The sequence below is a fragment of the Paecilomyces variotii genome, assembly GCF_004022145.1.
Source record: "Paecilomyces variotii strain CBS 101075 chromosome Unknown C8Q69scaffold_1, whole genome shotgun sequence".
Taxonomy (NCBI): Eukaryota; Fungi; Ascomycota; class Eurotiomycetes; order Eurotiales; family Thermoascaceae; genus Paecilomyces; species Paecilomyces variotii.
In genome coordinates, this window is record NW_021167140.1 from 2,032,511 (window position 1) to 2,060,374 (window position 27,864).

Genomic DNA, 27,864 nt, shown 5'->3' on the forward strand with positions numbered 1-27,864 from the left:
GCCGGTCAATATACCCGATATCTTAGGAAGATCTAAGACTCACGAATGGTGAATTCCGCTACAATGTATGACAGAACCAATTAATGAATAGATATATGTTTCCGCTAGAGGGTCTTAAGACTCGGTGGAATCTGTCCCAATGCATCTTGCGATCCCTGTAAGCAGCTTTGAGAGTGCAACATAAGCAATCTGCACTGTACACGAAGTGGCATAAACAAACCATAAAAGGAGTCTCACTCGATGACTTGGGAAATGGAACGTGTGACCTTTCAACTCGTAATCGCGGGCAGTAGCATCAGTCTCGACAGGCCCATACACTTGAGAATGTACAGTACGTGTGGAGGATGCCTATACGAAGCAACAGCCCAAGCCTTGCTGCGGTGTAACCTGCCATTGTCCAATTTGTCTAACAATATTTGTTGGGTTCGAGCATCAGGCGCCAGAGTTCGTGCCCTGTCACATCGGAACCCAAGCTAATACCTTGCACTGCAGAAGGGATGCCGGTGTTCCGTTGTTATATACGCTTTGGTCTTGACGAGCAAGCGCTTGTCAACTAAATCCTCAAGTCCCGTGTGGACTTTCTAAATTCTATAAATATCTCCTCGCAGCTTGAATTGGTCCCCGCGCCCAAGCTTCTCCGCAAACGAGCTCGGGCCCCAAGGGACAACGACAAGGGCAGGAAAATCGAGAATACCCGGGGATTCTGGCAAATACATAAGAATAAATCGAATTTTCCAAGGCACGCAGTGGTCATAACCAGAACCTGTCGATTTTAGTTTGCCATGTGGAATGTTTGACGGGATTGCACTCACCGGCCACCAAACTCAGAAGTGATCCTTTCTTTCTCCGATGCGCGCCAGGCCCTGCTGGAGATCTTCTTCCTGGCATCTCGAGTAGCAGAGTGGCGACAACGAAGCTGGAAGTTCTCGGTTTGTTCATTTCTGTCTCTCTCCAGATAGATAACTATGCTGACGCTTACTTTGTCGCACCGCTCAGCTAGCAGCTGGTTGTCAGGATGGGTTCGCCGCGCCCGAATAACGGCGATTTGCATCTCGATTCCTCTCAGATACCAACTGAATCTCAGTCCACGATACGAAACCCGCTGAACGCAGAAGGTGCAGCGCAAGGTTTGCAAGACGATGGTTCAGCTCCAGCATCGGTTGCGCAGAAAGGGGATCAAGCAGACGCCAACAGCCAGAGGGAGGGCCAAAAAACGCCAGACTCGGCCGAAGACGTCGTCCTGCCTCGAGATCGACAGCAGAAGACGCCCAGCTACAACTATGCCTACGAGAAATCTATGAGCCATGCCGAAGCCAGGCTCTTCTACCAGCGCCAACTGGCGTCGCGAAATGCGGAGAGCGAACCGCAGAGTCCGACACTAGCCGCTCGAGATGATTTGCCTAGTCGAGCACACTCGCGCATGAGCAGTCGGGGCTTCAGTGGTCCCAATGGTGCTTCGGAGGTGACTGCAGCTCCGTATGGGCCTCGAACCTCTGCTCCTCATCCCGGAATGTTGGCAGGTTCGCAGAACACCACCTCGTATGCACGCCTACCTGCTGAGGTCTTGATAGCAGCTGATCAATCTGCAAGAAGCCATGCTATGCATCCCGGGCTTCCCCACGAGCACAAACCATACCTGTTAGCGACAGAGGGCATCCACGGAGCCGGTGCTGGTATTGGGGTTGGTCAAGGTGCTGGAGGCTATGCACCCAGTGACGAAGCGGTCACGTCGGAGTTGAGTCTGATCTGCCGTAAGATCCAAAACCTACTAGACATGCGAAATAAGTATATTACGCTCTCACTGCAGGGACCTGGTCATAACCCCAAGGACCAACCAGGCTGGAGAATCTATCCTTCTCCCCCGGAGCCTGTCTGGGGAGATGACCTTATCCGGAATGGACAAACTGACAAACCGCGCAAGAAGAGGAAGATGGGACAGGATATCGGTGAAGACTTTGATATGGAGGAATTGATGCCTTTACCCGGACCTTCGAACTTGACCTTTAGAGTAGATCGCAACAGTGTGTATCAGGTCTATGAAACGGAGGAGGCTGCAGATCTGGGCGAGCCGATTGTCCAAATTCCGTCCTTGCGGGATTTCTACATGGCATTGGATGCGATCATCGATGTCTCGACGGACGGGCCGATTAAGACGTTCGCTTTCAAGCGACTGTCGTATCTCGAGGGCAAGTTTCAGCTCCACACGCTGCTGAACGAATATCAGGAGGTGGCCGACAGCAAGAAAGTGCCGCACAGAGACTTCTACAATGTGCGCAAGGTCGACACTCACGTCCATCATTCTGCGTGCATGAACCAGAAGCATCTACTTCGCTTCATCAAGAGCAAGATGAAGAAGTCCCCTGACGAGGTTGTTCTCTTCAGAGATGGAAAGCACTTGACGCTCAAGGAAGTGTTTGAGAGTATCAACTTGACGGCGTATGACCTGAGTATCGATACCCTGGATATGCATGTGAGTTCAGGCAGCTCTCTAGATTGTGTCTCTTGATTATTAACATGAGTCAAAGGCACACACGGACACGTTCCACCGCTTTGACAAGTTCAACCTGAAGTACAATCCCGTGGGGGAATCGCGACTGCGTGAGATCTTCCTCAAGACGGATAATTACATCAAAGGACGCTACCTAGCCGAGATCACCAAGGAGGTCATGTCCGATCTCGAGTCCAGCAAGTACCAGATGGCGGAGTGGCGTATCTCCATTTACGGAAGGTCAATCGATGAGTGGGATAAGCTGGCCGCCTGGGTCGTCGACAACAAGCTATTCTCGCCTAATATTCGATGGCTCATCCAAGTACCTCGACTGTATGACGTGTACAAGTCCAGTGGGATGATGGAGACTTTCGAGCAGGTCATTACGAATGTCTTCCAACCTTTGTTCGAGGTGACGAAAGATCCCTCCAGCCATCCCAAGTTGCACATTTTCCTTGAGCGTGTGATCGGTTTCGACAGTGTCGACGATGAGAGTAAAGCAGAACGTCGATTATATAAGAAATACCCCATCCCGCGGGAGTGGGATACGAAACAGAACCCGCCATATAGCTACTGGATCTATTTCATGTTCGCCAATATGGCCTCTCTGAATACTTGGCGAAAGCAGCGCGGCTTCAACACCTTTGTCCTGAGACCGCACTGTGGTGAAGCGGGTGATCCCGATCATCTGGCGGCAGGATTCCTATGTTGTGAGGGCATCAGTCACGGAATTCTCCTTCGCAAGGTGCCGCTGCTACAGTATCTGTTCTACCTGGACCAGATCGGAATCGCCATGTCGCCGCTGAGTAACAACGCCTTGTTCCTTACATATGACAAGAATCCGTTTGCCGGCTTCTTCAAGAAGGGTTTGAATGTCTCTCTTTCGACCGACGATCCTCTACAGTTCGCTTTCACAAAGGAGCCGTTGATAGAAGAGTATTCAGTGGCAGCCCAGATTTATAAATTCAGTGCTGTCGACATGTGTGAGCTGGCCAAACGTTCCGTCATGCAAAGCGGGTTCGAGATGGCTCTGAAGCAGAGATGGCTTGGAGCGGACTGCCTCCTCCCTGGAGTAGCAGGGAACAACGTCGCCAAGAGCAATGTGCCTGATATCCGCGAGGCGTACAGACACGAAACCTTGGTCGGGGAGATTTCTCTGTAAGTTTCCCAAGCTGCATTCCGTGGTCTTCAAAGTCGTTGCGCTGTTACTGACCACACCAATTCAGCATCGAACGATATGCGGCGTATACGTCTCCGAATGTGCCAGGAACGCCAGCTAAGGAGCCCCCCCGTCAGCCGTTCAACCCGAATGTCTCTCCGCTATTTTCGGCTAAATCCGCCGCAGCTACCGGTAGGTGTCAGTGTTCACATGGCATTCTGGCTGTCGCTTATTGACATTGTATCCCAGGTACTCCTCCAGTGGTGGTAGGAGATTCCGATTCTCCTATCAACCTGCACTCCCAATTGGCCGGGCTGAATATAGACACGGGCAGCACTACGAACGACACTAGAACCGATACTCGAGCTACGAGTCCGATTCCCCAAGCCTGGAATGCGGGCCAGGATGCTAGTTTCGCCATGAGTGGCAATGCCGCCGCAGCCTCAGCTGCGGGATCTGGTCCCAGTAATGTTCCGGAGCAGAAGCTCTTCCCTGGGATCGTCCACGAACGTGCCAGGAGGAGCAGCATGATGACCAACGCATCTGCGGCGGGGGAGAGGCCCAAGCTAAAGAGAGATAAGGACACAGACAACGCCAACGAGTCAGCAATTGCTTATGATTACGCGTGGGAAAGCGATGACGACTGAGCAACTAATACCTATAATACATGGCGTTATCGATTCCCCAGGCACTTACTCTTACTATAGTACCATAGAGTTATTGCTATTATTAGATACTGTTGCATTAAAACTAAAACCTAGTCACATCACGCGAAGAGGAAAGAGAGGGAAAAGAGAAAAAAAAAGTTGAAATAATAGATGCAAGTCTACAAAATTGACTACATTGAAAGCAAATTCCTGTACATAATACATCTTTTAAACATGAGCATGCATGTAACATATTTCATTACACCTCGTCGCACTTTTCGACCCTCTAAAGCGCATGACTCACTCTACACCTTCTCCTCGGTTCTCCCCTTCCTCACCGCCGTCGAATGTCATCGCGTATAGCCATGTTGGGGGCCAGAGTCAAAATACGAGACGCTGGGTAGAAGGAACAACGCCGGACTACCGTAGACTAGACTAGACCAGACTGGATTAGACTAAATCGGAGACGATGAAACAGCGGAATGATAATTTTGTCTCTGGAGGGGACAGACGAAAGTACTACTAGTAGTATCATATCATAATTATAGATCCAGGACGGATAGTTGAACTGTATCTTGTTACGACGTCAGTTCGAGCACTGCTAACAGAGTAGTTAACTTAGTAGTCCGCGATTCTAGAATTAGTTAAGGCACGGACTAAGTACAGAGTAGTTAGGCTACAGACTATAGAGTAAGTAGATGTCAAAATAGAAGAATTTGTCATAGATAATCTTCTACTGAAATTATTTCTTCCAGGAGATTCATTGATCGAGTCGAATGTGGAATTGTATAGTATGTATGTACATCCTTCGATCAGGGATTCCCGACTCAGAAATCCCGCCAAGATGTAACAGATATAAATCCAATAGTCCTGGATCCTGTGTTGCGGTTATTATTATTGCAAGGTGCTCCTCTCTTACTAACTAGGAGTCTTGAAACATTGTGTAACGTTCAGACGAAATTGTCATATACCTTGTTCTTGTGATACTAACTGGTCGCGAAGTGTTATTTTGGAATTGATCATTGATTAGTTAGTAGCTACAAGCTATGTTAGCATTTACTCTAGAAATAGGAAGAGAAGGAAGATTTCTAATAAGAGGCATATCATATCTGGTAGTCTAATGATGCAGTTATATTCTTTGTTCTACGGAGAAGTGCATCAAAATTGACTGCCAACGCTAGTAATCATGCTAGTATGCAAATTACACCCCTATCCCCGAGGAAACACCAGGTCTCGCCCTCTTTAAATAAGGATATTGCTTCTGTTCTTAAATAAATATATAACTTATCGCTCCAGAATATCTTTGTACTTATAATCATCTTGATATAATATATTATTAAGCCGAAAAAGAAAAAGAAATATGGGAAGAATATAGTAAATTAAGGGGGCTATTTTGGTATACAAAAGCTTTTACAAATTTAGTCCTTTATCCTTAAGTAGTTTAGATAAACAAAACAATTTCCTAAAACATCTCCAGAATCAAAATATGTAATTAGTAATACAATGGTATTTATCCTGTTATTACTAGCGTTGGCAGTCAATTCTGATGCACTTCTCCGTACAAGCGATAGATAAGCATAGCCGACTTCTTTAATTAGCTAGGGTTGTTCTATACGGAGTATATTAGCCAGTGTTATGATCGCCCGCTGACAAGGACTCGGGGAAAACTCGCTACTAAAACAGAAGTCCCGCATGGAATATGACGACAGAGATTGTGAGCGGTTGTTTCAGGTTTGTTGTTGGTCACTTAACCTGTACTACCTAGCTTATTCGAACATTCAACAGCGTTGTCTGTTGTCCTCTTTGTGGTAACTATTTCCTAGATAGAGTAAGAACTATACATGGAAAATTTACTTCGTCTAGTCAGTTATGTGATTTTCAGTTCTCCTTTGGTCTGTGCTCGTTGTTGCACGCGAGAGAGGATCATGGAACATGCGTTAACTGTATTACTGTCTATTCCAAATAACTAAACAGGTCCTGCTAAGATGGACCTTGGAGAGGGATATCGCGCTGCAAGCCTGCACGTCGACCGATGCAGTAAGACCTAGGCTGCGCTGGCATTTGACTTTTCTGTGGGCTTCGAGCCACGCGAGCACTTGATAAAGACGTGTTCTGGAAGACTACTCGATGCACAGTTAAGAGTGCATGTCTTGGATGTTAGCTGTCGGTCCACGATTCCGATAGTTTCGGAGGAATTTGTACGGTGCCACGGTCAGATCCATAATACTCCGTAGCTCAATAGCCTTATGATAAGCTGAACTATAACTATAGGGCAAGGGGGGGCGTTTTTTGGTCAAGGCTTTGATCCGGACAGGGTTTCTCGTATCGTTAGAGTGGTGAAGAGTATTAACAGTGGGATTTGGTCCTGGCCTTTGTCGCGGGGAGGGGTTGATGCGAACCCGGGCCAGGAAAATATCCTTGAGACGCAAGGGATGGTGATGAGGGCGTTTCCAGACTGTTCGGATCAAGCCAGATGCAATGACCAGTCAATTCTCCTAGGGCATGAACACGCGGCGAGAGTTGATGGGAATATTGCCTGCATGGACAATGTGGACAGCTCGGTTTACGTCTGTTACTGCATCAGTGCCTGCTGGTTGTATGTAGTGTAAAGTATTCAACCTGCGGCCTGAGGCCAACTGCCTTTCCTTTTTCGTCCAGTGAAATACCTCAACTTCAACCTCCTTCTGCTCCGGCCTTGCTTCTCTCAACTATCTATCTTACGATACATCCATTTCTTCTTATCTCTCGACAGCTGTATCCTCGGAATACTCCTCGTATCGCTTCCGCCAGTACGATGGCAGGAAACACAGGACGTTTCTACAAGCGCTGAGGCTCGATGGCCGGTGGGACGGTCTCCTTACAGATCTGGCGTATTCGCTGGACCTCGCACTACGACTAGCCAGGCCCTTCGGGGCCACAATGGCACAAGCGACGGGCACAGACTCAACCAGACAGACAGTTCATCGGACAGCGCTAACGAACGGCGAATCCTCCGTACTCCAGCTTTTCCTTGGAGAAGGTTTAACCCACCCAGGGGCGGTTGAACAAGCACGGTAAATCGAGTGGGGAGTGATCCTCCCGCCACTTTCTGCGCAATAATAATACCAGGATAAATAACTTTGAAGTTTGACGCCCTTTCGGTGGAGACGCAGGTTCGCTCACTAGAGGGCTGTCATCGAGGAGGTCCCGCCGAGCATGACGCCCAGCTTTTTCGATCGCTGCGAAGTGACAGATCCCAAAATAACCCTCGATTGGAAGTTGTTTTCGCCAGTCCCTTCCATTGGCGGTTCTCCATTCTGAAACAGAACGGGGTGGTGGTGCTGACGCTGTCTGGCTCCATTATTAGAGCGCTACCGCCAGAGCTTTCCCTCTGCGACAAAGGAGCCCAACAGCAAACAGCTCATCACGTCTCACATCCAGTATCTCCTGTGCAGCGGTGGATCTTGCAGCTCAAGCGCTCCTCCGTGCATCGGCGCGTATTCCCAATTTCCCATTCCACCCGTGGGAAGACCATGAGGGCGCTGTCAACAGTCAAGAAATCATAGACCCGCTGGTCCAGCACCACGTTCGTATATAATAATATCATAGCCATCCCTTCCTGGTTTTTGCTTTTCTCGCCTTTTCCCATGTATTATTATCGAAAATCTTCCCTCGCATGATGATCTAATCAATTCCATTCTCTCCCAACTGTTACTGTTGGCTGTGACCTGGAAGCACAGTTCTTCTCCGGGCTCTTTTCATTGTACCGTTGCTGGAGCTGTGTTCTGGTTTTCTTCATAACCGATTGCCTCGCGTTTTGACAGCTTATGATTCTATTTCGGGCTTTCATTTATTAACTTCAATTCCCGATTTCCCAATTGCAAACACGTCGCGTGCTCTTCTAGTAAAGGGTTGATCTTTCTATTGAACTACGAAAGGGTTCGCCAATTCGCTTTCTATTTACGGGCCTCGACTGCCATCAGTTCCAACGCTTTGGAAAGAAAAATCAAAGAGGATGGTGACCGTGGAACCAACAGATGAAGAGTTCGACTCTCTTCCACCGGCGGTGAGACGAAAGGTATGTATATACTTTTCTTGCACTATTACGCCCCCAACGGAATTCGGCAATCATGCAGGTAGCCTAGCAGCTATCGCTATTCTAGTCCATCGTTTGAAATGGCCATGGTTGTGTCGTATTTCTGTCGGCCATCCTTCGCACTACGTTGATTTTAGTTTCACTGCATTTCTCCGGCGCTTAGTTATTATTCTCGATGCTGTCGAATGCGCCACCTTCCTGAGATAACTACCCTCTTCTTTTACCGTGTTTTGCATTGTTTGTTCATGATTCCCTTGTCCAAAGCTCTGCGCCAACGACTCAGTAGTAGTCTGAGCGCTGGATCTGTGGGGATTGCCAACACATCATGGCGTTGTGAAAAGGGGCGAACTATGCACACTATGCACAGCATGGAAGCTATAGCACGTTTGGGGTTTGGCTTATCGGGCCCTGGAGAGACCGATATCCACTGATCCCTGAACGATTTGGCTATCGGCACAGCAACAATCCCCACCCTGCTCCCCTGAACCTCAACTCTATTCGCATTCTATGCTTGACTATCGACCACGGGTTCCTGGATCGCCCGACTGCGGCAGATAGTCTGGGGGCCTTCGGAACGGTCTCGCGGGCTCGTATGCAGACGTTGCAGGAAGGAATGGCCGTGGAAGAACCGCCATGGCCACCGCCGGTCTCAGATCGGACTCAATAATCGTACATTGCTAACGGGGGACCCTCTTTACTATAGTTTTTCTCGAACCTTGAGCGTCTACGTCTCGAGCGAATGCGATTAGAGCATAGCGATCCGAGCTTTGACCAGGACCATTCTTCAGGAGTATTTGCTGCCCATTATTTTCAGCTGCGCAGATCCAGTACGACTTCTCGCGTGAATACTTCTCCCAAGAAGCGCGGTTCACAAAGAGGTCGACGGCTTCGCAAGGCCGAATCCGCCCAGGCAGCCTATCTTGCAACTCGGGCCGAATCTTTGTGGTTTCATTCCTTACCTCCGAAGGTCCAACAGAAGCATTTCTCGAAAGAAGAACGAATCCTCTTTCGAAAAGGTTATCGCAATACCGTGATTCTCGACGCTGCCGACGAGGCGCTGTGTAGACTCGAGCAACGACGCCAGACCAAACGGTCGTTGAAACTGTCTCAATCAGAACCATCCAGCGCGCGAAATTCAATCGTATCTCAGGCCTCTCAATCCCCCGTTGACTCGGCCATCGACATGGACAGCGCTTTCATTGACAGTAGCCGTTGGTTGGAGGGAGATGGAGATCTTGATCTCTCGCTGTACGACTACCACAATCATGTGGTCGACACCGTGCCCACCAGCGAGAAGCCACCTCGCAGGCGAGCTACCTTCCGGCGAACATTGTCCACCACCTCAATGCATCTGAGCCGGGCTTCAACTTCCAACATCCACACTAAAGTACCTGGGTCCAGCCGGTCAACCACTGCACCAGCTCCATTCGCAAAGCGCATGCACCGTGCTTCCACCTCGCGTCCTGTATCCAGCCATCCTACTACTTCTCGCCATATCGCTCGCGGCTCCGTTTCGAGCATCGAGCCCGGCGCCCAATACTACCAAGACCCAGATGCTCGCTTGAAACTGAGAGTCTATCTGGCATCACCGCAGAAATTTGACGAGGCTGTCGAGTTCGGGTTCCCTTCGCTAGAAAGCAAGGAGAGCGCCCGTACAACAAAATTGGCAGAAGACCGCAACCAGAAACCTGACGAGCCCCACGGCATCGTCACAGAGGAAGACAGCACTTTCGGCGTCGAGGACACGCTCCACAGTCGAAGAAATTCGATATCGAAACCACTTAATTTGCAGCGCCTCTCTCGACGGATACAACCTGTTCCTGTATCGGGGAGCAGAGCGCCCGGTCACAACCGGGAGATGACATTGAAAATGACACTGACGAGACCGGATCTGCGGACGGACTCGCCCGTTTCGCCGTCGATGTCAGAAGAGGCGGACGATCCCCTCAAATTGGCTGATTTACCGCCGGCAGACCAGAACTCGGTGGTCTGGGACTCACAACAAGATGAGCGCGGTGTGATAAAGAAGGTGTGGCAGAGGCTTCGAGGAAGAAGCTAGGTTAACTCTGGGTCTGTGCTCTGTCTGTGCTCTGTCTGCAGCTTTAGACCGTGTTCTGTTCTTCTGTCTAGACTCTAGAGACTCTAGACACGCCCTACATGCCGTTGTCGCCACTATCATTCCTCTCTTCTCCCCGACATCCCTCAGGTCTCTGTCCGTGCACACGCTCAGACAGACCACCAAACCATTGATGACATGAATGAAACTGTACAGGCATTTCTTATTCTATTCCTACCATTGTGCAGCCGGGGTTTTCTGTTTAGGACTTGGGAGCTTTTCTGTTTTGCCTGTTTGTCTGTTGCTAGCGTGGTCGTTTAGGGATCTTGTGCAGCGCATAGTAAAGTATCCAATACCATCTATCTAGGTATCTTTAGAAAGAACCAATCAATAGGTCAATCGATCAACCAAGGATTCATCAAGCTATTTGAGAAACCGCATGGAGTCTGCAATCTATCTATATAGATATAGAAATATGGAAACCTGGAAATATGGAATCTCTAGGCGTCTCCAGACTTGACGCCGTGCCATTTCTGTGCGTGCCTGAATAAGGCATGTCGTCCTCAGCTGGCACGTGACATGGAGCTTAGGACACGCTGGAGCTCCCATCGAGGCAACAGCTGCGATATCAAAACATCAGCTTCATTTATTTCCCGGAGAGTTTGCCACCATAGCCAGCCGAGTGTAAGTGGTCCTGTTCCTGTTTGAGTATTCAGAGTCTTGTCTCTCATTACCTTCCATCTCGTTGCAGCCAGCTAACATCTCCCGTTGCTCCAGCCCGCACCTATCCGCGCGGCTAGCTGTTCTTCCTGATATCCTTCTGTGATGCAGGTCTAATAACGGCCATGATTACCCGCTGGCTTCTCCTTGTGAGCTGTCTGCTGCTGGCGCTGGTCGCTCAGCCTAGCACGGCAAAGAAGTCCGATGGTCCTAAGATAACGGCGACACAATTCGACCATGAACCCATCAACCTGTTCTACTTCGAGGACAGCGACACGGTGATATTCCAAGATGCCGACACCAGTGACATATACCGATCCTTCGACGGAGGTGAAAAATGGGAGGTCGTCGACGATGAGGATAGCAAGATGAAGGGCAACGTCTGGACGGTCATACCGCATCCCAACGACAAGACAAAGGCCTATATCCTGGGAACCCAGGGGAGGCATTGGGTCACAACCGACCAGGCAAAGACATGGCGCCCCTTCGAGCTATCAGTCATACCATTGCTGATGCGGTCACCCCTCTCTTTCCATGGTCGCGATTCCAACAAAGTGATCTTCCAGGGTGAGGAGTGTGCCGGGTTCCATTGCTTCCAGAGAGCATTCTACACTCGTGACAACTTCCTCACAGTTTCGCCTCTGCGTGATGGTAGCCACATGTGTTCCTGGGCTGTGGGAACGCCTGAGTTTGCCCGTGACTTGGAAGCCGCCGATGAGATCGAGGACCGCGTTCTCTGCATCGTTCCCGGTTTGAAGGTGCCTTACGTATACGCCAACCGTCTTGTCTATTCAGATGACTACTTCACGACTGACGAAGAAGGGATCGAGGCGAAGCTCGATCAAGGGAGGCCGATCAGTGGTATCATCAGTACCGCATCGGTCAAGAAGTATCTGGTGGCCGCCGCCAAGTCGCAGGGAACAGATGAGCTTGCGCTGTATGTGACGGATGACACAAAAGTGTGGCATCGGGCAGAGTTCGGTGACCACAAGCTCGAGGAGGATGCCTACACGGTTCTTGAGAGTACAAACTACAGTATCCAGGTGGATGTCCTGACTACACTCCCCACCAGCGGCATGGGTGTGCTATTTACCTCGAACTCCAACGGTACTTATTTCACCCGCAACATCGAGCATACAAACCGGAGTCCCGGGGGATTGGTTGATTTTGAGAAGATCGCCAACATTCAGGGTATCGTACTGGTTAACGTTGTTGACAACTGGGAGGAAGTGGAAAAGACAGACGCTACATCCAAGAAGATTGTCAGTAAAATCAGTTTTGACGATGGCCGTACATTCCAATCACTCAAGGTTGGTGACAAGTCGCTACATCTCCACTCTGTCACTGCCTTCGCCAATGTCGGTCGTGTCTTCTCGAGTCCTGCCCCTGGTATAGTCATGGGAGTAGGCAACACTGGGGATCATCTTAAGAGCTATGAATCCGGCGACCTTTACGTATCTGATGACGCAGGTGTCACCTGGCGCAAGGCTCTCGATGGATCGCACAAGTACGAGTTCGGCGACCAAGGTGCTGTTATTATGGCCATTCAGGACAAGGAGAAGACGGACAAGATTCAGTTTTCTATTGACCATGGGAAAGAATGGGAGACTGCCGAGTTGAAGCACAAGATCCACACCAGGCTGCTTACAACGACCCCCGATTCGACCAGCCTGAAGTTCATCTTGGTCGGCGCTGTGGAAAAAGACCTCAACAGAGAATGGATTGTCTCTTCTATCGATTTTGGCGGACTCCACGAGCGGAAGTGTGGCAAGGATGATTTCGAGAAATGGCCCGCACGATTGGATGAGAATGGAGAGCCGGACTGTCTCATGGGCCATAAACAATTCTACCGCCGTCGCAAGGCCGATGCCGACTGTTTCATTGATGAGGAATTCAAAGACCCGGAACCTATCTTTGAACCCTGCAAGTGTACTATCGAAGACTTTGAGTGCGATTACAACTTTGTCCGCAGCGAGGATAGAAAGAAATGTATCCCTGCCAGACCCCTCGTCCCACCGAAGGGGGCATGCCAGAAGCCTAGTGACAAGTACGTGGGCCCGTCCGGTTGGAGGTTGATTCCAGGAAACGCCTGCATAAGAAATGGGGGTGAGAATCTCGACAAGGATGTGGAGCGCTCTTGCGATGAGGCAGCGACAGCACCCGATGGGGCAGTCAGTGCGACAAAATACGTCTTCGACGCGCCGCGATTCGGTGATTTCTATTATCTGGAGAGGGCGCCCACTAGTGGTGGAGATGACGAGACGATCGTTCTAGTTACCAGTGACAACGAACTCTTCATCACACACGACCATGGCAAGAACTGGAAACGAGCCTTGGAAGGCTCGAAGATCCGAGAGATCGTACCTCATCGCTACTTCAACGATCATGCATTCTTCCTTACAGATAGCAAACAGGCCTTCTGGACGGTCGATCGTGCTCATCATCTTTCCGAGTTTGAGGCCCCAAGTCCCCCAAACAAGGACAGAGTGCCGACCCTTGGCTTCCACCCACAGTACAAGGACTGGCTGATCTGGACTGGGCATGCTTGTACCGGACTTGGCTGCAATTCCGTGGCTTCTATCACCAAAAACAGAGGCGCCAAGTGGGAGCTTCTCCTCCGTGGTGTCCGCAAATGCGATTTTATGGCCAGGGATGATCGCAAAGACAGCGAGAATCTCATCTTCTGCGAGCAATTTGAGAACGAGGATCCAGACAACGGCGCTCTGCAGCTCGTCTCTAGTGACAATTGGTTCTATGAAAGCAAGGTCCACTTCACTAAGGTTGTTGATTTTGCTACGATGGAGGAATTCGTCGTCGTAGCTGCGCGGAACCCCGAGAACGAGGAGTCGCTCAAGGTGGACACCAGCGTTGACGCAAGAGTCTTTGCTGATGCCGAGTTCCCGCCCAACTTTGATGTCCCTGTCCAGAAAGCCTACACGGTTTTGGATAGCTCGACACACGCTGTCTTCCTGCATGTGACTGTGAACAACATGGAAGAACGTGCCTATGGATCGATCATTAAGAGCAACAGCAACGGCACCTCCTATGTCCTCAGTATCGATGCTGTCAACAGGAACGACAACGGTTACGTCGATTTTGAGAAGATGCAGGGTCTGGAAGGGGTCGCGGTAGTCAACGTTGTTGGGAACGTCAAAGATGTGGAGAAGGGACAAGCGAAGAAGTTCCGGACCATGATCACCCACAATGACGGAGCACAATGGACACTTCTGGCGCCGCCATCGAAAGACTCAGAAGGCAAGGGCTACAACTGCAAAACCAACAACGGAAAGCCTACGGAGAAGTGCGCGCTACACCTTCATGGCTATACTGAGCGAAGAGATCCTCGCGCCACCTATGCGTCCGCCTCGGCGGTTGGTATCATGATGGGCGTTGGAAACGTTGGTGAATACTTGACCAACAAGCAAGATGGCGAGACCTTTATTACCCGGGATGGCGGTATTACCTGGAAGGCTGTCAAGAAGGGAAGCTATTTATGGGAGTATGGCGACCAGGGTTCGGTCATTGTCATCGTTGAAGAGTCCAAACCGACCAAGGTTGTCTACTACAGCGTCGACGAGGGCGAGACTTGGGAGGAATATCAGTTCTCGGATGTGGAGATGCAGATCGATGTGATCTCCACCGTTCCCTCGGACACGTCAAGGAACTTCCTCCTCTGGGGACGAGAACTGGGTGACAAGAAGAAGATTGCGACTGTTAACCTCGACTTCAGCGGTCTTCGCGACCGGCTTTGCAACTTGGAAGAAGACTCGGCTGAAAATGAAGATTATTACCTATGGGAACCCAAGCACCCGATGCAGGAAAACAACTGTCTTTTCGGCCACATTGAGCAGTACCACCGCAAGAAGCCGTCGGCGCACTGCTGGAACGACTGGAAGCAGCCGCACATCCACCGCATTGCTCAGAACTGCACCTGCACTAGAGAGGATTATGAATGGTAAGGAGACTCTTCTAATAAAAATAGTCGTTTAATCGCAGGTTTAATGCTGACACCGTTTAATAGCGATTATAACTACGAACCGCAAAGCGATGGCAGCTGTGCTCTGGTTCCAGGCCTTCCGAAGCCGGACGCCTTGGCTGTCTGTCGGGATGACCCTGAGGCAATTGAATATTGGGAGCCGACTGGCTACCGTCGTATTCCGTTGACAACCTGCCAGGGTGGACTGCAGCTTGACCACATCGTGTCCAAGCCGTGTCCCAACAAGGAGAAGGAATACGAGAAAAAGCATGGCATCAGTGGTGTCGGACTGTTCTTTGCCATTGTGACCCCCATCGCAGTGGCCGCAGGTGCTGGATACTGGATCTACACGAAATGGGACGGCAAATTCGGTCAGATCCGTCTGGGTGAGAATGTTGGTGGCGCCGACGGCATGTTCTCACGCGACTCTTCCCTTGTGACCGTGCCGATTGCGATCATCGCCGGCATTGTCGCTGTGGCCAAGGCACTTCCATTGCTAGGCATGAGTCTCTGGAGAAGCGTTAGCGGATATGTGCGTCTTCCCGGACGAGGTGGCATCGGTTCGCAGAGGCCATATTCGTCAAGAGGCGCATTTGCCGCTCGAAGAGGCGATTACGCGAGCGTTGTCGAAGACGAGGACGAACTCCTCGGCGTTGAAGACCTCGAAGGGGAAGAGGACGAGGAGGTGTAAACATAGAGCGCTTTCCTTTTTCTGTTTTGCCTTTTATCTTCTGGTGTTTCCGCTGAGTGAGCTATGTTTTTTGTCCTCTATATGATATATGAGTGAACGGATTCAGAGATGCATCTTTTTTTCGTCTTTTTGGAGATGTGATGTTGCTGGTCCTGTCGAATGGCAGGTCATGTTTTGTACTTAGAGAAGGTAGAATGGAATGATATGATACGATAGATATATCAGCTTCCTTTGTATGTGGTTGGGAGTGGTTTTGAGTGCGCTGCGTTTCAGATATTACCATACTTTGAGGCTGTAACTAGAGTAGATCCAATAATCTACCAATGTCCTTTCTCCTTAGGTTCTTGGTGACTTGCGGGATGACTTGTTGATCGTTGGAGCTATTATTCTATAAAAAAAAACATTACATATTACAATCGGTTACTAGCTACAGAGAAATCCAGCACAAAGAATAGACAGCTATATATCTATCTCCAGAAACACTTCTCCATTATCACGAACTTCAACGCATCTCCTCTAAACTCCCCCACCTCAAGACTCCTACTTATATAAATACTGAAACAAGTCCTCTTTCCGACTTCAGAAGCTCATCAATCGCCAGTATAATCCGAGACATGATCATCCATTTCTTTATTTGTCCTGCTCACTTCGAGACAGCAGATCATTAGGCCCAAACGAACCCGGAAGAAGCTACTACGTGTCAGTATCTACTCCACGAGTTCAACGAATTGGATCATCCCGGAATTCTCGAAAGAGAGAGAGAGAGAGAGAGAGAGAAAAGAAAAAAAAAAGGGGGGGGGGGGCTAATACTCACCTCTCCCATTGTCACGACGGTGTGATTCCCATCCCCATCGTACATGTACACGGGGAAAGAAGGGGTTGTAAATTCGCGCATGCTGCGGTTTTCGTATTCATATTAGTTTGGTTTGATCACAAGATCAGGGAAAAAAGAAAAAAGAAAAAAGAAAAAAGAAAAAAAGAAGAAAAAAAAAAAGCGGGAAAAGAGAAAAAGAAAAAAAAGACATACAATTGTCTACACATCCCACACGGCGACGCGCCGGGCTTGATATCCGTCGCGACAGCAATGGCCTTGAAGTCCTTATGGCCCGCTACCTATAACATGAAAATCAGCACTCATATTATCCTATCTCAGATAATAATAGAAACCGAAACAATTTCCATATATGCATGGTATCATAGACTGGAAAAACATAAACCTACAATAGCCGTTCCAAAAGCCACTCTCTCCGCGCACGTCCCAACAGGATAAGAAGCATTCTCGACGTTGGCGCCGGTGATGCATTCACCACTCTGCGTGAGTATGCATGCCCCCACGCGGAATTTGGAGTAGGGGCCTATAGTATTCGTTGTTAGTTGTGTTCTGACTATATCGTGAGAGATCACCCGTATAGAGAGGGGTGAAAGCGGGGTGTGGACTGCACCACAAGTTCTCCTAAAAAGAGCGCAACAACGAGGCGAATGGATGAAATGTGTATGGCTTACGGCCTTGATTCGTGTGATGTATAAAAAGAAAGGAGGGTAGTAAATACATACAGTAGGCAGTGGCCTTAGCCGCAATGGCTTTGGTGGAGAGGATCTCCAGCTCAGAGGCGGTTAATGGAGAAGTTGACATTGTTGAAGGTTTAAAAATCGATGTCCTGCGATTGGTGGTGATCTGTCCCGTCTGAGAAAAAGCAAGTAAATAATACGAGGGGAGAGTTGTTTGGGAACAGAATCCTTTAAAGATATCCTGTTCTTTCCGGTGGGTCGTCAAGTTGATGCGGTGAACGGACGGTTGATGTTGTGCAGCAGACGCGGACCGGACTCTCCGACGGGTTTCCGAGAATGGATGATATTATCAGTTCTACAGGAAGATAATGAGATAACCGGCAAGAGAAAAATCATGATTGAAGTTCTATCTATGTTGCTTTTTTTTTATCCAGATTAGCGACCAGTCGCCGCATAACACCGAAACGCCTCGTCAGCTAAGTGCCTTGCCACGTATTCCCCCACCGTTGTCAGAAAAAAGAAAAAAGGAAAGAAAGAAAAAAAAAATATAGACGATCACACTGCGCTCTATGGGAATCAACCGAAATAGTGTCGTAAGCATTCGTAGATGGAGAAGATAAAGGCAGAGCTGGGTGCAGAGCGTCCCACGGTGATGCCGCAACCGCGGTACAGCCCCTTCAGGCCATGCTGTTGCCAGATGCTCTTCCCGACGCTGAAGAAGGTTGGTCGTCGAGAGTCTAGACTCAACCGTGAGACGTCCTCTGTCTGCATCCGTGATTTGATGGTATCCGCTGGGTAGAAGAGGAAATTATAACTGATTCCAGCCGCAGCTCCAGCCAGCATCTGCTGGTAGATCGGGAGCGGAGGCGAGTCTGATACACTACCATCCGCTGTGGGCGAAGCAGAATAGCCTCGGAAAAAAGCAGACACGCCTTCGTAGCTACCGAACCAAGCGGCAGAACCACCCGTTTCGCGGATCAATGTTCCCAGTTGGCCCCGCCAGAATCCAAACAAGCCCGAATGGCGGAAGACCGACACGATCAGGGCCAGTGGACCTGGAGGCTTCTGACCGGCCGAGACAGGGACCTGCATCTTGCACTTGATGAGCTCAACGGGCGTGAGGAGTATCGATGTAAAAGCACCGGACGCGGCACCGCAGAGTAAGAGAGCGGAGAATGGCAGCGGCTCCGTAGGTGAATAGATGGCAGCCTGAAGAGCCTCCTGCGCAATGCGGTAGCTGAAGAACAGACTGCTATTCTCGATGGCAGCCCCCGCGAGAGGAGCACTAATGCCTCGGTAGAGACCTCGAATGCCCTCTGCCTGGAACGACTGCCGGAAGCAATCCAGAGGCCCGCTATATCGTAGGGGGAGGTGGTCTGGCTGCGACTGTAGCCGCACCTTGATCGTATCGAAGGGATACTCGATGAACTTGCCCGCAATGCCTGCAGTCTAGTGGGGAAGTAAACGTCAGCATGGGACAGCTCAGAACATCCTGTACCCAGTGCAATGGCATACCGATCCAAAGATTATGTCCTTGAAGGCCTCAAGGCCCTGATTTGGAGGCAGGGACGGGAGTTCCACTGCCATTTCATCCTTGAGGATTACATGTTCTGCCGCCGCCATCAAGGTAAAAACGCGCCCAATTGGGCTCCTGCTCTAGGGACTAGGAAGAAGAGAGGAAGAAATCACAGAGATTGCTATCGCTGGAGCATCGTAGGGACTCTGGTGGTCGAGGATGGGAAAAAAGGTGGAAGTTGGGCCGCCGAAGCGGGGTGATAGCTGAGGTATTAAATATGGAACTGGCAGCGTCTCAGACCGACTTCGGGAAAAAAAGACGCAGCCCGGCTCATAGCAAAAGAGATACTAAAACAGCCAAGACGGCGGGACCCTCCACGAGCAGAGTGAATGGTGGATGAAGGCGTGTTTTCGTCGACGATGCAAACTTTAGGGCGTTGACGAGGCAGAAAAAGGAACAGTGAGTGGGATTCGGAGTGGGTTTTTCCGCTTATCTGATCTAAGATAATCTGCCCGCGCCAAGGCCGAGAACGCTGAGGCGAAAAGGGCAAAAAGAAGAGACGAAGAGACGAAGAAGAAGAAGAAGAGGAAGAGAGAAAGGACAACCACCCACGTCGTGACACAGCTTCATCCACCATGTCTGCTCCGGCCACTACCCCGGCGACTACCCCTGCGGCAAATGCTACCCAGGTCAAGGGGATGAAGAAAAATGGTACGTACACCCTTTCTTTCCACGCAGCAGTTTTATTTTTATTACTTCTCTCCCGTCCCGCAGTCTCTGACGGTCCCCTCCAGGCAAGAACTGGCATGCCACCAAGAAACCCTTCCGCCCCGGTTCCGGCCTGACCTCCTATGCAAAGAGAGTGGAGGAGCGCAAACAGCTGGCTGCCGTCAAAGAACGCGAAAGAGAGATGAAGGAGGAGAAGGAGGCTGAGCGACAGGCGGGTTCAGCCCATACGGAGTGGTGTGATTCCCAGCTAACCGCCATGTAGGCCCGCATCCAGAAGATCAAGGAACGCCGAGCAGCCAAGGAAGAAAAGGCCCGGTATGAGAAGATGGCGGAGAAGATGCACCACAAGCGGGTGGAACGACTAAAGCGCAGAGAGAAGCGCAACAAGCTGCTCAACTCCTGAGCGTTTTCTGTTTCTTTCCATCGATATGCCTCATTGCCTTGATATCTGTCCGACGTGGATTTCATTGAACATAATGGATTGGTGTATGGGTTTACGGCGTTGGTTTTCAGCGGATAAATATGGAATACAGAGTGGGTTTCAATATAACAATTCGCCTACTCGGTCTCTTTGTGGACCTTCTCTACGGACGTCCGTCGTGGCTATGCTGAAGATCTCTATGAAATCCCAGACTTAACAGAGTGAGTCTGGATGTCTTGTTGGTATATCACCAAGTCCTGAGTGCATGGAAGGGGCACTTTACAGAGCCTCCCCATCCCAGTGGTTCTCCCCGTGATATATCCGAACGATGACCTTTCCTACGATCAAAAGGTCTTCACTTGCCATGCGTACTGCATTGGTACTTGCACTATCTAGGTGTAATTGCTGTGAAGCGAACCAATAAATCAGAACTGCTCATTTTATATCTATCCGGAAATCTAATAGTTGCAATGTACTATTTCCTTGGATCGTCCCATCTAAACGAGACCTAGCAATGTCTAGGAAGTGGCAGACTGGTAGTAACGACGCTTGTCATAAGAAAGAAAAGGTGTTATGGACACTCTCCACTTCCACCCCATTCCTGCCTCTTACTGTAGTTCGATCGTGTCAACAGTATCATCTATTAAGATATCACATGTCTCTATTATGATGTCGCTGCAGTAGATCTAGATGTCCTAACAAAGATTGCAAATTCAGATAGCACATATGCCGCCTCAATTATAGGAACAAAATCAGTGCCTAGATAGATGATTTAGACCTTGACCCAAGGTTATAAGCTTGAACTTAGAAACTCGATGCTATCTGGAGAAGTTGACTCCAGTAAATTAAGCTATCCAATCCCGGCGGCGCGATCGGCGCAGCCAAACCCAACCCAACCCAACCGTCCGGGGCAAACTACATCCTGCAACCATTGTTTCGAGTTCCTGGGCCCCGGACCCTGATCGTCGCGAGCGTACTTAATCTCAGCAGTGCAGCTTAACTAGTTATTGTTACTTTTGTTAGATTGAGTTTTCGTCTGTTGATCAGTTAACATAGTTCCCAAGTTGACGGGTGCGTCATATTGATATGTGCATGTACCCGAGCCCGCAGCAGAGTACCGTTGCGACGAACCGACGACGACAGCCCATTCTACGACGAGGGGAAGAGTAGACTCCCAACGGGGTGGTTAGCGATTAGTAGCAGCCATGAGTCACTTGACGTCAAATAATGCTGCTCGGGGTCTCCTCTCCACGCGATCGCACGGGAAGGAGAGGGAGAGGGATAAGGAGAAGGAGAAGGAGAAGGATCATGATGGCGATGACGGTCTGCTCCGACCGACGGCCACGCGCGAGTCGCCACGGGCACGAGGGGGATCGAATTCGACAGGTCATCTCAGTAGTAGGAAGAGCAGCCAGTATGAGGACAGCGACCCGGGAGGGGTGTCCAGACTGAGGCGACGGACTATTACGACGGAAGATCTGAGGCGAGAGAGGGAGATGCGGAAGCAGGGCGAAGAGTATGTTACGATTCCTCTGTCGATACGATAACAGAGGGATGAATATGTACTGATTTTTCGTCGTACTCACTTCAGACAACTCCGCTCGGCACTCTTCTCCATCAGCACGTTCGCTACGGAAATCACTCGTCGACTCGATTACACCTACTACAACCTCCTCGAGAAACTGACGACGCTCCACGCGGTGATGGATTCTTTTCACGAACTCACCAAATCCACCGCGTTACTTGGCCAAGACTTTGAGAAAGAAACCGCAAACCTCGACCAAGATACGCGCAGACAGCTGGAGGAGTTCAAGGGCTTCGAGACCCAGATACGGGATATAGAAGCGTTGGAGAAGCGCATGGACGCTGGACGTGAGAGGGTGGATGCTCTCGGGCAAAGAGTCGCTGCGGTGAAAAAGCAGATTGAAGACTGGGAGAGGAAAGAGCTTGAGTGGCAGACACAGACGGCGAGGAGGTTGCGTATCTTTTGGGTTGTGGCAGGGACGGCCATTTTGGTCCTGGTGATTGCCGTTGCTATGCAGACTCGGCCGCATGAGGGTCTGGGCAGACTGGCGAACGGGTCGACGAATGGTTCTTTCGGTCGTCTTATTCCAGAGGTAGATGTGAATCAGGTGCGGTTGGAAGACGACACAAGCTGGACCAAACGGCCGTCGCGACTCGGACATGCCACCACTTCTACGCGACCTCATCCGAATCTCAAATCGACAGAAGAAGCAGAGTCGAAGACGTCAGCGCCGGAAATGAATCCTTTTCGGTTACTAGACGAGTTATAATCAGGTCGGGCAGGTTAAGTCTTTTGTCATTTACTCATTCCCTGCATAACAGGGATTGTATTTTGCTATCCAGCGACTATTTGTATGTAATAAGAGGTCTGTTTTGTTTTATGAGATACCCAATATGATATGCACCGTGACATCTAAATACGTTTTCATCCTCCTAATACATCCCAAAAGAAGAAACATATAAACTCCGGTATGCCTTTAAATTGAAAATCGATGTGCACTTTCTCTGCCCTCCCACCCTGGCCGTCATCATCATAATCATGACCCATCAGCATAATCAAGCAGGAGCAGCACTGCTCTTTTTCTTCTTATCCTCAATCAGCTCGATATTGTCCTCTGGAACCTCCTTGCCATGGACCTCGAGCAGCCAATCGTACAGATCGTCACTGACGTCTCCCTGTACTGTGATCTCCTCGGCGCCAGCCGGCGACTTGGTCACCGACGAACCAGTCGCGAACTTCTTGCCGAGCTCCTTTGCGATCTTCTTGTTGTCCAGTCCATGAGCCTCCAGACCCGCCACGACCGTGACGAACTTGCGCTTATTCCGCTCGACACGCTTGATCTGGATCTTGGCCGCCGCCTTGCGCTCCGCGTCACGGGTCTCTGCTAGAGCGGCCTTGGCTTCCTTCTTCGCAGCGTCTTTGGCGGCTCGTTCACGCGCGGAAACGGAGAGAGTGGACAGGTTTGCGTTCAGGGCTTCTGCAGGTGGGAATGGGTTGTTAGCGTTCTGATATTTCAATCAAAGACAGACTGCGGGGGAGGCGAGGTGGGAGGCATACCTTCAGAATACAACTTATCATGGAGATCCGGATGGCTACTCTTCAACCATTCCTCGCATTTCTTTGCTGTACCGCCAAATTCACAGTACTATATTCCGCACCAAGTCAATATCTATTCCTGCAAAGTGACATCGGTGCCCCGCTTCTCAATCACAATCGACAGCGCCCACTACAACGCAAATCCGACACAAGTATGAGAGACAAATTTCCCTTACCTCTGGAGGCAATGAACAGACTAGTACCAAGCACCATTAGCACTCCGGAGGTCCTCACCTAGAGTTGATGGAACGAATGAGGGGCATGCAAGCACAGAACAAACTCACCTCCGCAATAGACAATGCGCCTTGCGCGGGACTCAACAGGGGCCGTTTCGACGTCAGCCATGTTCAAATCTTTCGTCTTATCAAAGAAAAAAGAAAGGAAAAAGTGGCTCAATAATCCTGGTTTTCAATATCGCGGGGCAAAAACTTCGTGTTCAATACTCCCGACTTAGTTTCCACTCGCCATTGCCCGATATGGGACGCGCGGGGTCGGCGCGATGTATTTCCATATTCCGTGTTTGTATGCAGTCACGTGATATACATACATACATTATCTGAACGATTCATTGGTATGAGAGATACCTAGATAGAAAATATATTACTGGTAGCACAAAGTGGGCAGTCACACAGAGGAAGAAGCCCAGGCGACGGATGTTGGCTGGTCAAAAATTCCATAGAATTAAATAGCTTGTGGCGCTACCTAAGCAAAATAGGTACTTCACACCATGAGCTTCCTTACCTAATTTAAAGAAGTGATGCCCCATCCTTAATTGTTTGCTAGTTGCACACGGCAGGTTTTGTGAGTAGCTTGGTGAAGGAAGTTATGGAAATCTTGCTTGTCTAATTAATTGCAATCGACTAACTATCGGATGACTCGTGGAATAAGATAGAACAAACGAGATCTACAACGTAGATAAAGCACAGAAGTGAAGCACAAAATAGTATCTCTGGAGCAAAGCTCGCTGAGCTTGGATTTATCTAGCAACTAGCTCAGACTATTTATCCCTGTGGGTGGAGGGGCTAGAAAGGCGTGGGAGAAACCCGACAGGAGATCTGCCTGTAGGCAGATTCCGACATAGTATCTGACGGTCCTTTAAGTAGACAAGTCACGCCGGTTGAAATCCCATATTGACGATTTCAGCACTCGCCCAAGTACGCAATATATCGACACTCAGATTCCATACGTCGGCACCATTTCTTCCAGGAAATACGTGCGCGGGCCCAAAGAGCTGAGCTCGAGTTATAGGGATAACCTGGGTCGCTGCATTTGCCGGCACTGGGAAGATGGCCTATTATCATTATTTAATCACCTGTTTGGTACCAGGGTATCCAGTAGATTAATAACTTACTCCGCTTTGCTTCAGGTATGGAGTGTTTCCAGCGTCTCGTTCCCAAACTTCAAAAATTCCCTTGACTCTATGGACCGGAGTCTCGATGGTCTTTGTCCAACAGAGAACAATAACAACCTGTACTGCTGGCAGCCCACCAACAAGCCACATGCACATATCTCCATGGAGCCGTGGCAAACTTTCGGTCCACCCGCTTTCAATTGCAATGCTTGGCATCAGTACAGAATCATAGTGGATGAGGAAGTCTGGATCTTTTCGCGACCCAGTATACTGTCCCGTGAAATCAGAAATAGCTGTCCACTATTAGCAAATAACAATTGGAGGTGAAGTATATTATGATCAAAGGGTATTAGCATACTCGTGCCAACCCCCGTCTTCAAGCCAAGCGCTTCTGCAGCATTTAAGAATCCAGAAAGAGCCATCCGCATGTTCTCTTCATGGATCCACTGTTGATGAACATTATGTACATTCGTGGGCATGATTAAAACGTTAAGCACTTTGGTAAAGGAGTTATAACTGAAACTAGGAAGCATTAGTGAAATGAATAGGTAATATATTATTCAATCTTCTTCTCATGGAATTTTACCGAGGATTGCGTCGTTCAATATCAGGATCTTGAGAGAGTGAGTCAAGCAGTAATGAGCCCTGATCAGTCGAGATATTCTCGAATCTTAGCTCCGTGCATTGAGTAGCTGTCTGTATCTGCCTTTTGATTTGATCGAACCAGGCCTGGGCAGAGTTGTTCGACTGCGGGGGTGATGCGTTGACAGTCATTGCGAAGGATGTTTTCGACAGAAAGTTTCTGCAGCCAGTATTTGAAAGATAGATTTGTGTTGGTTTCCTTCTGCGGACTTTTATGGCAGATGGTGAATGACAGAAATCCCGTGGCCGAGGGCTTCAGATTGTAACTAGTACGTACTAGGCCTCTGGAAAGTAAAATCTGAGGTAGATGTGAAAGGAATGCCCGCATAAAATGTACTGGGAAGATATATTGACTGGAGCTGACGAGATGCTGGATTGAGGATCGAGGATACTGCCGTGACCTGACTCTGGCTTACTATGTAGTTAGTTAACTAGGTACTTACCTGTTAGTTACCGGTAGATATTATTTAAGTTAACTAGGTTGGTCTTCACTTAGTAAGGTCGCGCCGTAACTACCTAGGTAACTAATCTGGGCCGCCTTGGGAATTAATTCTACAACTAAATGTTATGTAATAAGCTGTGGTTTAGTTAGTTAACTAGGTATCTATCTATCTTCTTTTATACTTAACAACTTAGTGGACTTCAACCTAACTTTAGGAGCATTGCTTGACATCAGTGATCATACAGATGAAGGGCAGGGTTGCTTAGCGACTACTCAGTGAGCAGATTAGTTGCGAGAGGCTTGGTAAAAGGAGTGCCCCTTATAAACCAAGGAAAGGTGACCGGCTTCAAGGTTGTTACTAGAGTAGTGGACACGCTTTGAAAGATGGCGCTGGCTGCTGCTCAAATGGACCAGCAGCAAATCTAACCAGTATTCGCCTCGCGGTAAGAGCTTTTTTATTTGGCACCCGAGAAATCATGATCTGAGAGATAAAACTTAACAAGGCAAAAAGAAGGTAGACCTACCATAGCTGATAGCCTGTCGTGTATTTAAATATTAGCTTCAACCAGACCTCAGTATGCCAATGGTAAAGAGTGTGCTTACGATCAGATTAAAGATTAAGTTTGCAAGACCACATAACAAAATACTCATAGCTGTGGCAATATTTAAATAGTCAATTGTGACTCTAGATTCTCTCATGAATCCTGTATACTGGACGCCGCCGATAGCGGTCGCAGCGCCTAGAACCATGACCCGGAAACAGACAGATTATCTATCATTTGGAAAGGAAGGGAAGATATGTTAGGAAATGGTAGCCTGGTTGCCTACTAGTAGTCTAGGATCTGTTGCCTAACTTCTTGCCTAATATCAGACACTCTCCCTTTCCTTTTACAGTTTGAACCTCATCTTTCTTCATTTCATCTCTCAACCTCGACATGTGTCATATCGGAAGTCGACTAGACGACTCGACCAAAAAGGAGAACTCCTTAGAGGTCTGGTCCTAGCTGGATCTAACATCAGGTTATCTCTTTTTGTGTCCACGCTTTTCTGCTGTTAACAACCTTACATTCCATCTCTTCTGACGAGCCTCTCGACCTTTGATAACCTTATTTTCCCCTCTATTCTGTCCTTACATCTCTCACCTTCACGACTTTCCATAAAATGCCTCGAATTATGCGTCAAGGACTCGACAAAGTCAAAGAACTGCTTCGCTCAGTAAAGGGCATACTCAAGGAGGAGCCGGATACAGGCCAGAAACTGGATGAGGCACGTCGGAAACTGGATAAGGCCTTGGAAGTAATGGACAGACTGCCAACTTTGGCAGCCAGCAGCTTAAGGGAACCAGATGTCACGGATATATTCGGTCTATCATATGATAAAAGATCACCTGAAATATGGAAGATCGACGAACGTGATCTTATTCCAGTACCAGAAGCTCTCTGTAAGTCTTTATCCTAAATGCCATTCATTTCTTTAGGAAAATTCCCAAAATTCTAACCTTCCTAGTGTCCCGTATTGAAGAGATGGAAAAGGTCCGAGGAATACATCCTATAAACGAGGCGACGGTTCGATGGCGATTAGATATCATTCTCCAGTATTGTGTTAGGCTCGAGCAGCAACGTGTCGCTGATATAGATCCGACCACATCAGAGAGGCCTATTACTCTCACCGCCGAAACGCAACTGGAATGCAGGATAATGTATAAGAAGCAACCTGTCCTCCTGTCTGGAAAGGCAGACTATAGTATCTGGTATGAAGACCACGGAATGTCAACAAATTTAGTGATATGTGAAGCTAAAGACCTTGGGCATGCATCCATTGGTATCCCTCAATGCCTAGCGTATATGGGTACGTTGACCAACATTATTGTATCTTTGAATAACAATAAACTAATTAGATTATATAGGTATGGTAAATGACATTCGTCGACGGGAAGACAGAATAAACTCTATGGTCTATGGATGTGTTACGGATGGACAAGGGTTTACCTTTCTACGCATCGACAATGACCATAAGGTAAACTTTCCTCGTTTTGACCTATTATATGGTGCTAATACTTTCATTTATAGTACTCTGTATGGAACAGCCAACGGTGGGATAACGGCTTTCCAGAGAGAGACAAAATATGGACTCACTTGGTCCGTATGACGAGATGTGCTAGTGCGTTATCGCCAAGGACGTCGGTGAAGAAAGTACATCGAGCAGTGGATGATACGACAAGGGGGCAGAAGCACTGGAGGCTCCATTTCGGTAGCAGTGAGCGGTCAGATGAAATGATGAGTATGTAGTACACTTTGGTAGGTTGCAGGATTAGAATGATA

At 49.0% G+C, this 27,864-nt stretch overlaps 10 protein-coding genes across 10 annotated transcripts; 7 read left to right on the top strand and 3 right to left on the bottom strand.

The window, feature by feature from the left end:
* Nucleotides 1–1,015: 1,015 nt before the first annotated feature.
* C8Q69DRAFT_503036 (AMP deaminase) lies at nt 1,016–4,294 on the top strand (the record flags this gene model as incomplete). The annotated part of the gene is made up of 4 exons (XM_028632451.1): nt 1,016–2,470; nt 2,526–3,646; nt 3,715–3,839; nt 3,897–4,294. 4 exons carry the CDS (start codon nt 1,016–1,018, stop codon nt 4,292–4,294), a joined length of 3,099 nt encoding a protein of 1,032 aa, XP_028489153.1.
* A 1,985-nt stretch (nt 4,295–6,279) lies between these two features.
* On the top strand, nt 6,280–7,338 carry C8Q69DRAFT_440600 (hypothetical protein; the record flags this gene model as incomplete). The annotated part of the gene is made up of 3 exons (XM_028628670.1): nt 6,280–6,331; nt 6,566–6,890; nt 7,047–7,338. 3 exons carry the CDS (start codon nt 6,280–6,282, stop codon nt 7,336–7,338), a joined length of 669 nt encoding a protein of 222 aa, XP_028489154.1.
* A 767-nt stretch (nt 7,339–8,105) lies between these two features.
* Nucleotides 8,106–10,528, top strand: C8Q69DRAFT_27825 (hypothetical protein). The gene is made up of 2 exons (XM_028626877.1): nt 8,106–8,351; nt 9,073–10,528. The coding sequence occupies exons 1-2, from the start codon at nt 8,289–8,291 to the stop codon at nt 10,426–10,428; spliced, it is 1,419 nt and encodes a 472-aa protein (XP_028489155.1). The 5' UTR covers nt 8,106–8,288; the 3' UTR covers nt 10,429–10,528.
* A 558-nt stretch (nt 10,529–11,086) lies between these two features.
* C8Q69DRAFT_451434 (vacuolar protein sorting/targeting protein 10) lies at nt 11,087–16,228 on the top strand. The gene is made up of 2 exons (XM_028629491.1): nt 11,087–15,100; nt 15,167–16,228. The coding sequence occupies exons 1-2, from the start codon at nt 11,271–11,273 to the stop codon at nt 15,810–15,812; spliced, it is 4,476 nt and encodes a 1,491-aa protein (XP_028489156.1). The 5' UTR covers nt 11,087–11,270; the 3' UTR covers nt 15,813–16,228.
* Nucleotides 16,229–18,944, bottom strand: C8Q69DRAFT_411377 (putative mitochondrial ornithine carrier protein AmcA/Ort1; the record flags this gene model as incomplete). The annotated part of the gene is made up of 7 exons (XM_028628308.1): nt 16,229–16,502; nt 16,627–16,708; nt 16,840–16,921; nt 17,030–17,167; nt 17,367–17,567; nt 17,903–18,770; nt 18,837–18,944. The coding sequence occupies 7 exons, from the start codon at nt 18,942–18,944 to the stop codon at nt 16,443–16,445; spliced, it is 1,539 nt and encodes a 512-aa protein (XP_028489157.1). The 3' UTR covers nt 16,229–16,442.
* Nucleotides 18,945–19,472: 528 nt separating this feature from the next.
* C8Q69DRAFT_503041 (rRNA processing protein CgrA) lies at nt 19,473–19,969 on the top strand (the record flags this gene model as incomplete). Its single annotated transcript, XM_028632452.1, has 3 exons — nt 19,473–19,548; nt 19,632–19,726; nt 19,829–19,969. The coding sequence occupies 3 exons, from the start codon at nt 19,473–19,475 to the stop codon at nt 19,967–19,969; spliced, it is 312 nt and encodes a 103-aa protein (XP_028489158.1).
* A 1,121-nt stretch (nt 19,970–21,090) lies between these two features.
* On the top strand, nt 21,091–22,462 carry C8Q69DRAFT_28038 (hypothetical protein). The gene is made up of 2 exons (XM_028626903.1): nt 21,091–21,503; nt 21,579–22,462. Exons 1-2 carry the CDS (start codon nt 21,193–21,195, stop codon nt 22,279–22,281), a joined length of 1,014 nt encoding a protein of 337 aa, XP_028489159.1. The 5' UTR covers nt 21,091–21,192; the 3' UTR covers nt 22,282–22,462.
* A 105-nt stretch (nt 22,463–22,567) lies between these two features.
* C8Q69DRAFT_396297 (translation initiation factor SUI1) lies at nt 22,568–23,453 on the bottom strand (the record flags this gene model as incomplete). Its single annotated transcript, XM_028627728.1, has 4 exons — nt 22,568–22,989; nt 23,070–23,157; nt 23,285–23,304; nt 23,393–23,453. The coding sequence occupies 4 exons, from the start codon at nt 23,451–23,453 to the stop codon at nt 22,568–22,570; spliced, it is 591 nt and encodes a 196-aa protein (XP_028489160.1).
* Nucleotides 23,454–24,057: 604 nt separating this feature from the next.
* C8Q69DRAFT_451452 (hypothetical protein) lies at nt 24,058–25,586 on the bottom strand. Its single transcript, XM_028629492.1, has 4 exons — nt 25,046–25,586; nt 24,818–24,981; nt 24,460–24,752; nt 24,058–24,399 (listed from the first exon to the last, which is right to left on the bottom strand). Exons 1-4 carry the CDS (start codon nt 25,231–25,233, stop codon nt 24,217–24,219), a joined length of 828 nt encoding a protein of 275 aa, XP_028489161.1. The 5' UTR covers nt 25,234–25,586; the 3' UTR covers nt 24,058–24,216.
* A 1,118-nt stretch (nt 25,587–26,704) lies between these two features.
* C8Q69DRAFT_440608 (hypothetical protein) lies at nt 26,705–27,831 on the top strand (the record flags this gene model as incomplete). The annotated part of the gene is made up of 4 exons (XM_028628671.1): nt 26,705–26,984; nt 27,050–27,391; nt 27,450–27,559; nt 27,613–27,831. The coding sequence occupies 4 exons, from the start codon at nt 26,705–26,707 to the stop codon at nt 27,829–27,831; spliced, it is 951 nt and encodes a 316-aa protein (XP_028489162.1).
* Between the last annotated feature and the right edge of the window lie 33 nt (nt 27,832–27,864).